The sequence below is a fragment of the Bison bison genome, unplaced genomic scaffold, assembly GCF_000754665.1.
Source record: "Bison bison bison isolate TAMUID 2011002044 unplaced genomic scaffold, Bison_UMD1.0 scf7180017864032, whole genome shotgun sequence".
Classification (NCBI taxonomy): Eukaryota; Metazoa; Chordata; class Mammalia; order Artiodactyla; family Bovidae; genus Bison; species Bison bison.
The window spans coordinates 775,123-787,158 of NW_011494604.1; the positions used below are offsets into that span (position 1 = coordinate 775,123).

Below are 12,036 nucleotides of genomic sequence, written 5' to 3' on the forward strand. Positions count from 1 at the left end.
AGGAGGAGAAGGGGACGACAGATGATGAGATGGTTGGATGGCATCACTGACTCGATGGACATGAGTTTGAGTAAGCTCTGGGAGTTGGTGATGGACAGGGAGGCCTGGCGTGCTGCAGTCCATGGGGTCACAAAGAGTCGGACATGACTGAGTGACTGAACTGAACGGACCTGAAACTGTCAGTTTATTGCCTGAGCAATAAATTTGTGTTTTGTCATCCTGGAATGATATTTAGTCGGGGAAGGCAATGGCATCCCACTCCAGTACTCTTGCCTGAAACATCCCATGGACGGAGGAACCTGGTAGGCTGCAGTCCATAGGATCGCTAAGAGTCTGACACGACTGAGCGACTTCACTTTCATTTTTCACTTTCATGCATTGGAGAAGGAAATGGCAACCCACTCCAGTGTTCTTGCCTGGAGAATCCCAGGGACGGGGGAGCCTGGTGGGCTGCCGGTCTGTGGGGTCTCACAGAGTCGGACATGACTGAAGCAACTTAGCAGCAGCAGCAGCAATGGTATTTAGAGTCTTGGAGCTGAGTGAGGTCACCTGTGGAGAGGGATGTTGCTTCAGAAGAAGACAGCCCAGGGGCATTCCAACATTTAGAGCTTGGAGAGACTAAGGAAGAACGAGCTAGTGAGGACTGAGAGTAGAGCCTTAGATTTAGTAACATGGAGATCTTTGGTGTCTTTTAAAAGAATAGTCTCATTAGAGTGGTGGGGATAAGTTCAAGAGTATAGACATTTATGTTAAACACACTGTAAAGGGCAGCAGAGAAATGAAGGAGTAGCCAGGGGGAAATATGACTACTTAGAAGGTATTTTAAAGATAAGAGATATTAAAGCATTTCTCTGGAATACAGTGTCCTGATGGATCCAGAAAAAAGGGAGAAATTGACAATGCTAGAGGGAGGGGAAGGAACTGCTGTAGCCATATCCTTGGATAAGCAAAATGGGATGCAGTCCTCAAGAGCACAAGTAGATAGGTTGGCCTTAGAAAGAAGTATTGACAGCTAATTCTTCAATAGTAATGGAAGAAATGATAAGAGCATATAGATTACAGATGCAGATGGTGGGTGCTAGGAGCTTGTGGGAGTTACCTTTGTTTATAGTTCTCAGAAAATAAGAAACAATATTGCCACCTGACAGTGAAGCTAGGAGAACAATTCTTGGAAAATTGAAGAGATGTGATAAATTGTAATACTATTTCCTAGGAAAGGAGAGAATACGCAGACTAGGAAATTGTAGTAGGATTGTTGGACAGCTCAGAGGGACTGCTTTAAGTGACTGGGCATTGATTTCAAGTATGACCAGTTAGCATGGATGTGTGTCTCCCTCCAGCCTGTTCTGTTGGGCAAGCACATGCATGGGCAGAGTTGGCAAAGAGAGAGATCACCAGAGGTGCAGTTTGCCAAATGTGTACGACTAACAAAGTGCAGGCAAAGAGTAGAGGATTATGTAGAGAGTGATATAACCATGGACCACGGACTCTAAACTAGGTAAAGGAGAAAAAGAAACATATAAGATGGATGAGAAAAAGTAGTAGGCTCCAAAATTGTTATTCCCAATGGATGAAGAATTTAGAGTACTGGAAGGAATGAGTGGGAAGGAGAGAAGGTCATGGTTGAAGAATGGGATGCTTGAAATTGGGATTGTGTTGTGGATGCAGTTATGGTAAAGATAAGGTTGGAGTTTAACCAAAAGAGTGCACAACCAAGGTAGGGTAGAGGACATGATCGTGGAGTAAGAAGTCAGGGGACTGAGAGGCCTGGGTATTGAAAAGGTCATCTCTTGCATTGAAATCACCAGATTTGTGAAAGATATAATGTCCTCAGAGGTATTAATGAGCCGAAACAGGTTTAAGCCTGGAGGGTGAATGATGTGGAGGCAGGTATGTGGTGGTCTGTAGACAGTCACAGCTGGGAGTGGTGAGCATGACAGTCAGAATTGGGTCAATGGCTCTTCTGGCTATGATGGAGTAACAGGAACTGGATTTATTCTTCCATCTTAAACTACTGAAAGCAGAAAACAAAATCAAGGTATATGAAACAGTGGTTTTCAGACATTGGACAATAGGTACAGCAGGACAGTGATCCTTACAATTGCTTCACCCAAAGATACGGAGTTCAAACAGAGCCCCACAGTTTTCCTAAGTCGAGGAGACAGTTGAGCTGTGTAAGAGGCCACCATAGCCAGAATTCTTAGGGAAGAATACCAGAGAGGAAAAGAGTTCACAGAGAGAGTTCTTGATTTGTAGGAAGTTGTTCTTGGGTTTTCAGCTGAGCACTGACTAGCAGTTTACACATGAAGAAACTACTCAAGTCTGAGAAAAGGACCAGAAAGGAGCAGGCAGAACAATTCTCACAGTTCATGCGAATCTGGGAATAGTTTCCATTCCCAACAGCCAAATTGGGGAAACCTCATAATACATAGGAGGTTGGACTGAATGATCAGAAGGGTGCTGCCTCAGCAGTAATGACTAACAAGCTCTAGACTAAAGGCTGCTCTGGTTCCACCTAATAAAACTTAAAAGTACTCCTTGAAAAGATCAAAAGTAACTATATCCCAAAACATTGTTCAAAAATGCTTAACAGAGTTGAAAAAAATCTATTACCCAACAGGTTAAAATTCAGAATGCCTGACATCCAAATCAAAAGTTACCAAGCATGCAAAGAAACAGGAAAATATAACATTTCAAAAGGAGAAAAACAATCAGTAGAACAGACCAAGAAATGGCACAGATGATAAAATTAATAGACAGGGACATCAAAGCAGCTACTATAAATAGATATACTACATGTGTTCAAGAAGATAGATGAAAGCATGTTAAGGAGAGACACAGAAAACATAAAAAAGACCAACGTTAAACTTCTGGAGATGAGGATGTAATCTGTGTCTGAAACCAGAAAAAACACGCTAGATAGGCTTTGCTGCTGCTGCTGCTGCTAAGGTGCTCCAGTTGTGTCCGACTCTGTGCAACCCCATAGATGGCAGCCCGCCAGACTCCACCATCCCTGGGATTCTCCAGGCAAGAACACTGGAGTGGGTTGCAGATTAAACATTATAGAAGAAAAGATAGCAAACTTTAAGATGGAGTGATAAGTACTATCTAAAGTGGAACACAAATGAAAAAAGTGATTTAAAAAACCCCACTAGTATCAGTGAGCAGTACAGTTTTAAGTGGCCTAATACATGTATAATTAGAGTCCCAGATGAAAAGAGATTGCCAACATCCACTGGATCATCGCAAAAGCAAGAGAGTTCCAGAAAAACATCTATTTCTGCTTTATTGACTGTGCCAAAGCCTTTGACTGTGTGGATCACAATAAACTGTGGAAAATTCTGAAAGAGATGGAAATACCAGACCACCTGACCTGCCTCTTGAGAAACCTATATGCAGGTCAGGAAGCAACAGTTAGAACTGGATATGGAACAGCAGACTGGTTCCAAATAGGAAAAGGAGTACGTCGTGGCTATATATTGTCACCTTGCTTATTTAACTTATATGCAGAGTACATCATGAGAAAAGCTGGGCTGGAAGAAGCACAAGCTGGAATCAAGATTGCCGGGAGAAATATCAATAACCTCAGATATGCAGATGACACCACCCTTATGGCAGAAAGTGAAGAACAAAAGAGCCTCTTGATGAAAGTGAAAGAGGAGAGTGAAAAAGTTGGTCTAAACCTCAACATCCAGAAAACTAAGATCATGGCATCTGGTCCCATCACTTCATGGCAAAAAGATGGGGAAACAGTGGAAACAGTGTCAGACTTTATTTTGGGGGGCTCCAAAATCACTGCAGATGGTAATTGCAGTCATGAAATTAAAAGATGCTTACTCCTTGGAAGGAAAGTTATGACCAACCTAGATAGCATATTAAAAAGCAGAGACATTGCTTTGTCAACAAAGATCTGTCGAGTCAAGGCTATATTTTTTCCAGTGGTCATGTATGGATGTGAGAGTTGCACTGTGAAGAAAGCTGAGCGCCGAAGAATTGATGCTTTTGAACTGTGGTGTTGGAGAAGACTCTTGAGAGTCCCTTGGACTGCAAGGAGATCCAGCCAGTCCATTCTAAAGGAGATCAGTCCTGGGTGTTCATTGGAAGGACTGATGCTGAAGCTGAAACTCCAATACTTTGGCCACCTCATGCGAAGAGTTGACTCATTGGAAAAGACCCTGATGCTGGGAGGGATTGGGGGCAGGAGGAGAAGGGGACGACAGAGGATGAGATGGCTGGATGGCATCACCGACTCGATGGACATGAGTTTGAGTGAACTCCGGGAGTTGGTGATGGACAGGGAGGCCTGGCGTGCTGCGATTCATGGGGTCGCAAAGAGACATGACTGAGCGACTGCTCTGAAGTGAACTGAAGGGAAGAGGGCATGGAGTAAGATGAAATGGGGTAGGAGGGAGAGATTGAAGAAATAATGCCAGAAAATTTTCCAAATTTGTTGATATCCTTAAATCCAGAAATATAATAATCCTAGTAGAAGAAACAGCATAAACAAAACCACACAGAACAAATTGCAGCCTGAATAAAACTACAGCAAGGCACATCATTATCATACTGCTTCAACCAGAGAAAATCAAAGCATCAAGAGAGAAGAGACTGGGAGCTTTATTTAGAGAGGATAGAGTAAAAGTGATCTGAAAGTGGCTGGGGAAGCAGTGTCCTCAGGGAAGAGGTTTCAGAGGAGTAAAAAGGTGAAGACAGTGTTTATGAAAGAGCTTGATAATGTAGGGATTCCACTGACCTGCAGATTCTGAGAGCTCCAGAAGGCACAGTGGAAAGATGTTGGGAGTTCAGGCCCTGGCAGAGATGAGGTCAGATTTTAGGATGTGTGAAGCCATATTGGGATAAGGATGACCTGTGAATCTTGGGTCTTTTTTGACTAGTGTAAACAGGAAAAACAGGCACAATGTAATTAGTCCTCATAGTCTCGGAGGCAGATCCAGGTGGCGAGGCTCTGGTTGTGGGGGATAGGGACAAGTGATCTATACCAGGAGCAATCAGAGCTTATTTTCACTCCAGCTGATGGAGTCTGAGAAGGACAGTTTTACCAGATAAAACTTATTTCCATGCATCCACTGTGTATGTGTGTGTGTGTGTGGTGGAGAGGGGCTGGATTTTTTTTTTTTTTGGCACTCAATTTTGTATCATGATATTTAGGCACCGATTGTGGACACTGTCTTCCTGTACCCAGTAGGTTCCCAGCAAAGGCGCCATCATCCATTGGAAAGGGGCTTCCTGCAAAGTCTGGATGCCATATTTGAGTAGAATTTATTCTTATTATCAATCATGTTCAGTTTTCCAAAATTATTCCTGTACCTTTCATCAGATGGTTTTTGCACTCACATCCTAGTACTGTAATCACTTGGGATTTATTTATGCGAAGGTCCTAGATGTCTCATAAGCATATTTTTCTTGGGGAATTCATACTTCTTGCCAAAGTCAGTTGCTGTCTTTTTGAGTACATGGAACTACAGAGTCCTGCCTTGTCAAAATTCAAATGAGATTAAGAAAGCAAGAAAACATTCTGTTCAAAACTGAGCATCAGTTGAGGTGGATTGGGTAATATTTGGTAACAATTAAACATAAGAAAGCCACAAGTTGTGCCAGTAAGATTGCTTTATGTAATCAGCTTTTCACAACTTCTTTATTCTTGAAAGTTTATATCAACTGTTTTGTGCTAGTGTTGAGCAGTAGTAATAGGAAACCAATTATTGGACCCTAGGGCTATAAACAATGCCCCACTGCCCACTTGGTGGCTATTTACCTTAATTACAAACCAAATACCAGGAAGAAATAAACATAATGTAGAATGTGAGCCTTATAGACCCAAATTGATAAAATTTTATCCACTATCTCATAAGGCACCCAGTATGACCTTATAAGAGCAACAGTTTGCAAGTTTAGGATGTTTATGACTATGAATGTACTTTTTATTAATTATATTTTATTTCCTGTGGCTGTAATGTGGTTTTAAAATCTATGTTGTTAGTAGAAGCAGTAAATGAGCAGTATGTATGCATTACTTGTTCCTGAGCAGCACAATTTTCTATGTTATTCCTTCTGCCAAATTATATTAATCATATTCAGATCATATAAAGCTAACTCAGTTCATGTCACAAATTATCTTCAATGTAGCATGTGTGTGCCTGATCTGAATCTCAAGTTTATTTTCCTTGCTGTGTTTAATCTGCATAATTATAGTTTTGTTGATTTTCAGTTTCCTTCAAGCAGAGAAGCCCTTTGGAAACCAAACATTTAACCATCTCCCTTCTGCCAAGAAAAGAAAACTCTGGGGGAAATAAAAGAGAGAGAAAATTTGCATTAAACAGTTTAAGTCTATTCACTGTGAAATGGTTTCAAGGGTGTTGGGTCTGGGAAAAATTGGAAGAAATGTTGCTACTTTTGCCACATACTCCATATAAGCCACCTCTGTGGTGTGGCTGCTACAGAACAGTAAGGCAGCATTAATTTAGTGCTAAGAAAAGTGCAGCATTCCAACAATAAGAAGATAGAATCTTGTTATATTATTCAGCCACAGCCAGACTATTATATCTGTTTTTGGTTACTTTGTTTTTACATTTTATATTTTCTTTTGCCCTGTTATCCACATAACTGACCATTGGCACACATTTTCAAAATAGTTGACCATATTTGGGATACAAAGGGAAGAGCTATCTGATCCACATTATCTTCTAAAACCCTAAACCATGCTTTCTCTTTTTTTTTTAACAACATCATTCTATAAGTTGAAAGCCATCTGATAAATCAATAACATTAAATACTATTGTATTAATAATCAAAGGGTTCTAATGGACTATCTCTTAAGACCCTATAACAAATTTATCCTGATTATAAGATAAAATAAGTAATTGGCCACTTGTCATTTTTTGAGAAAATTTAAAGCAATAATCTATCATTTAAAAAAAAAAACAACTGTGGGGGCAGTTTAGAATTTTTTAAATTAACAGCTTGCCTTTGAAAATTGGAAATTTATATTTGAGATGTAAAACTAAAATATCTTATCTTTTAAAATTATTTTCTATATATTTTAGTGTTATATCTGAACAAAGCATTATTAGCCATTCATTTCAAAAAACTGGAGCTCATAGAACTTTTTACTCAATCCTTGATGTGATCATTCAGGTTTTCTCTTAAAGTTAAAATCATTTCATATTCAGCATGTAGAGTTCTCCCTTCCCAGTGTTGGGAGTTATAGAGAAAAGCCATGTTAGAATATAATACCAGTATGATTGAGTAAAAAAATCTTTCTTCTTAACATTGACTTACTTGAAGAGAAAATAGAAAATAATCCAGATATTTTTGTTTTCTTTTAGGTCTTCGGATAACTGTGCTTCTGACATCCTTCCTTATGGTTTTGGGAACTGGTCTAAGGTGCATACCTGTATCAGACTTAACGCTTAAAAGAAGGTAAATCATATAAATAACTTAAAATTTTTTTCCCACATTTTTTGAGTGTATTATATATGTTTGCTGCTGCTGCTGCTGCTAAGTCGCTCAGTCGTGTCCGACTCTATGGGACCCCAGAGATGGCAGCCCACCAGGCTTGGTTATAAGCTTTTAGTAAACAGTTCTGTTTTTAAAATCAGAGGGTCATATTTATAGTAGCATTTTTTCCCCTGACTTGGTAAATAATTGAGTATACATTTATTAGTTGTCATATTGGAAGATACTGTACTAATTGTTGTGTAAATAAATAGAGAATAAGTTAATCTTCTTCATGCTATCCAGGAGCTATAATAACCATGGGAAAATAATAGTATAACAAAAGGAAGAATAATATATTAATAGATAATGCCATAGAAGATTTATAACATTGCCACAAGAGACTGAGAGAAGTTTTGGCTGAGGATCTCAAAAAGAAGATTTCATAAAGAAGGTGATAAGTAAAGTAAGCATTGAAGGATAAGTAGAATTTTGATAACTATAGTTAGGGGAAGGATATTCCAGGGTATAGAGGAATAACAAGAACGAAGGCACAGAGGCAGGTAAGCACAGGTTTCTTCTGGGATGGGTAGGTAGCTGCTTTTCTGTAGAGCAGCATTTCTGTACCTGGGGTATATGGATTTATTCTCAAGGGATACTGAATATAGGAAGATTTTAGAAATTTGTTTTCCTTTTGGTTATAATATTAAAAGATTTTTTAACCAATAATAATCTGTAATTTAAAAAAAACATTTTTATTGACCAGATGTCAGTTTCTTAGTGTTTATCAAACTGAGATCCTTGGATTTGACCTGAAGAGCCGTTGAGGAAATTTTCCCCATTAACAAGGAGCCGTAAATGACTGACGTTTGAGAGACACTGGTATACAGAATAAAGCATAAGAAAGCAGTCTGTAGAGATGGAGTTTAGAAAAGGGTATCCTGATTATGCATGATATTGACGCCATCCCTTAGAACCATAATCGCTCACTGGACAGTTGGGAGCCACTTAGGTTCTTAATCTGAGCAGCAGTAGGGTCAGACCTATATTACGTAAACTATTGATTTGAAGACTGTAGCACTGAACTGTAGGATTGATTACAGAGGGTTAAGAGTGCTAGCAGGAGACCAGAAAGGATGCAGTGACCACTGCATGGTCATGACTCCAAGCTGGAGTCATCCTTTTGTTTCATTTGTTTATTCATTTATTAGTTCATTTATTCGAAAAAATTCACTGAACTTCTGTGTGCCAAGCTGGTTTCTGCACATGGGGAATGCAGCAGAAAACACGGTAGGAAAATCTCTGCCTTGTGCAGTTTACATTCCAGCTGGGGAGACTGGCAATACACTAGATAAATAAGTTAAATATATAGTATGTGCTGTGGGAAAAAAATAGGGAAGAAGGATTTGAAATAGGACAGAAGTGAAAGGATGGTAAAATTTCAGGAAAAAATGGTTACTGGGAAGATACCTTTTGAGGGTGAAGCCTGGAGGAATGAATGGATGGATGATGTGTTATGTAAGGGGCAAGCATTCCAGGCAGAGCGAACGGCAAGTATAAAGGATGGGAAGAGAAGAGCAACCTGGCAGGGAGCCTGGCAGGGCTGGAGCCAAACCAGAGACTTTATGGGAAGAGGGCTGGGAAATGAGACCAGTCATGGGTGGCGACGGGAGTGTGAGACCAGGTCCTTCAAGACCACGTAAGGACTTCAGCTTTTTTCAAGCCAGAAAATCTCTTCAGCTGTGAGCTGAAGAGAACCATGGTCACAAGGCTGCTTTATTGAGGATGCAGGAGTGGGGAGACCAGGTAGGGAATCAATGCAATAAAGCACATGAGGGATAATGCTGACTTGAGCCATAGTGGTGGCAGTGGTGGTGGTGAGGAGTGGTCAAATCTGATTATATTTTGAAGGACCTGCTAATGGATTGAATAAAGGGAATAACAGGAAGTAAGGAGTCCAGAATGACTGTCTTACCCTGAGAAGTTGTGGGAATGGAAAGGATAGCATAGATGTCAGAGAGAACATGTGAGAAAGACATCAGAGGTGATATGACTGAGGTTGCACTCTGGAGACTCTGACATTGTTGATCCATTAACAGACACACGGGACCCAGGAGGAGAAGGAGTGGATTTTAGGTACAAGATGTTGACTTTTATTTGGAACAGAATTTTTCATTTTCAAAGTAAATGCTGTTCATTTTTAGATTTTCAAAGTATGTTATCTTTCCAGAAAATTGAGAGTATAAGTGTTCCATATTTTTAAAGGCAGATATCATTTGGGTTTCTGTGGAATGCTGGTCTTCATATCCTATCCTTCTGAGTGAGATTTTAACAGATGAGTTTCATTGTGTTTGAAATGTTCTTAATTTTTCAAATATACAGGTGTTTTTTTTTTTTTAAAGCATCTACAGTTTTTAAGTACAAACTTCAGTATAAACTGAAATTCAATAAAGCATTCTTTAAAAATGCTTCCTAGTATTTCTGGTAGCTTTTCTTCTGTTTTGGGCCATCTATTCTATTGCTTCTCTCTAGTTTTATATCCCTTCATATCCTTTCCAAATATAAAATTATAGGAATAATAAAGAGTTGACTCTGTGGTGGAGAAAATGGTATGAAAAATAAATAGAGCTCATAAAGAAATGTAAACAAAGATAGAAAGGAAAGAGAAGAAAGAACGAATTCTCAGAGATTGAACCTTTCATAAAAAGAAAGTATAAATTGAATTCCTCATCCTTTGTGTGTTCACCTATCATATAAGGAATATGGGAATATTATCCCCTTGAAATGAGACTTCATTTATGTCCATGCAATATTTCTTTAGAGCAATATTATCAACAACACACATGCAGCTGTTACAATGAAAATGCTACAGTTAGAATGCTTATTTTTGACTAGAAGCCTTATTAAATTACCACTTTTAAGCTTAAGACTCCCACTTGACACTGAACCGGAAGGGATAAAGACCTACTGTGCATTTGGCCAGCACTGAAACAAGTATTTAGCAATCTGTTTCTGTGCCTCTGTTTCACTTGAAGCTTTTTCAGCTTCTGACCCAGCCTTCTGAATAGTGACCCTGTACCTTTTACTTCCTGTATCTTAGCTTTTATGAGTCTTAAGACATGTGAGAAGCAGCTTTCTGATAAGCCCTTTCTTCAATCACAACTATTAATACCACCTTCCTAATGGTGTTTTACCTCTTCATAGTATCAGAATTTCTTTTATCTACATATAGATATGCCACTTTTCTCTTATTAACACCACAAATAAATAAGGAACTTAGAATAATGAACTATAAAGTATTTCTTCTATGGTTGGGAAGCAAATCATATATTAAAAAAATACTAGATGTCATTACTCTGTAGTGTGAAATGCAATATGGCATGCCCAGTAAACAATTTACAGACTTCCAGAAGGTGAACTTACAGTAGGTTATATCTGTTTTTAATCGTAGGTGTATCCAATAATTACCATGACATATTATCTTTCAAATCAGTGTAATTTTTATTAACATTAATAATAGATTACTAACATATGATAAATAGTTAAATAGTATGGTTCTAGTAAACGTAGATTTTCTATAAATATGCTCCATTGTAAAATGCTTTGTAGCTGACAGTCTTAAATTTAAAATGATCATAGCAGAAAAATGAGTTGTTTAGTAAATGGTTTTATGATAACTGCTTAGCTATCTGAAAAAAGAGTGAGGAAGAGCCCTATATCTGTCCTACCACTTAAGTAAATTCCAGTTGGATCAACCATTTAAGTATAAAATATGAACCATAGAAATATTAGAAGATGAGACTAATTTTAGAAGGGCAAAGGCCTTCCAACTAAGACTCAAATCTCAGAAGCCATAGAAAAGTATAATACTTTTGACTACGTAAAAGTTTAGAATATCTGCATGATAAAAAATACTATAAAAATACATATATATATATATATACTATAAAACAAAGTCAAAAGAAAAGTTAAAAACTGTGGAATGGTGTTAGAAAGTGTTCTAGTTTCATTCTTTTACAAGTGGTTGACCAGATTTCCCAGCACCACTTGTTAAAGAGATTGTCTTTAATCCATTGTATATTCTTGCCTCCTTTGTCAAAGATAAGGTGTCCATATGTGCGTGGATTTATCTCTGGGCTTTCTATTTTGTTCCATTGATCTATATTTCTGTCTTTGTGCCAGTACCATACTGTCTTGATAACTGTGGCTTTGTAGTAGAGCCTGAAGTCAGGTAGGTTGATTCCTCCAGTTCCATTCTTCTTTCTCAAGATCGCTTTGGCTATTGGAGGTTTTTTGTATTTCCATATAAATTGTGAAATTATTTGTTCTAGCTCTGTGAAGAATACTGTTGGTAGCTTGATAGGGATTGCATTGAATCTATAAATTGCTTTGGATAGTATATTCATTTTCACTATATTGATTCTTCCAATCCATGAACATGGTATATTTCTCCATCTATTAGTGTCCTCTTTGATTTCTTTCACCAGTGTTTTATAGTTTTCTATATATAGGTCTTTAGTTTCTTTAGGTAGATATATTCCTAAGTATTTTATTCTTTCCATTGCAATGGTGAATGGAATT

The 12,036-nt window shown here is 38.4% G+C and overlaps 1 protein-coding gene across 1 annotated transcript in view; it reads left to right on the forward strand.

Moving 5' to 3' along the window:
- DIRC2 (disrupted in renal carcinoma 2) overlaps positions 1–12,036 on the forward strand; it is a 91,154-nt gene that overhangs the window by 5,258 nt on the left and 73,860 nt on the right. The window contains exon 3 of the mRNA XM_010834407.1: positions 7,347–7,440. Within this exon, the coding sequence (XP_010832709.1) occupies positions 7,347–7,440 (94 nt within the window). The remainder of the gene's footprint in view (positions 1–7,346; positions 7,441–12,036) is intronic.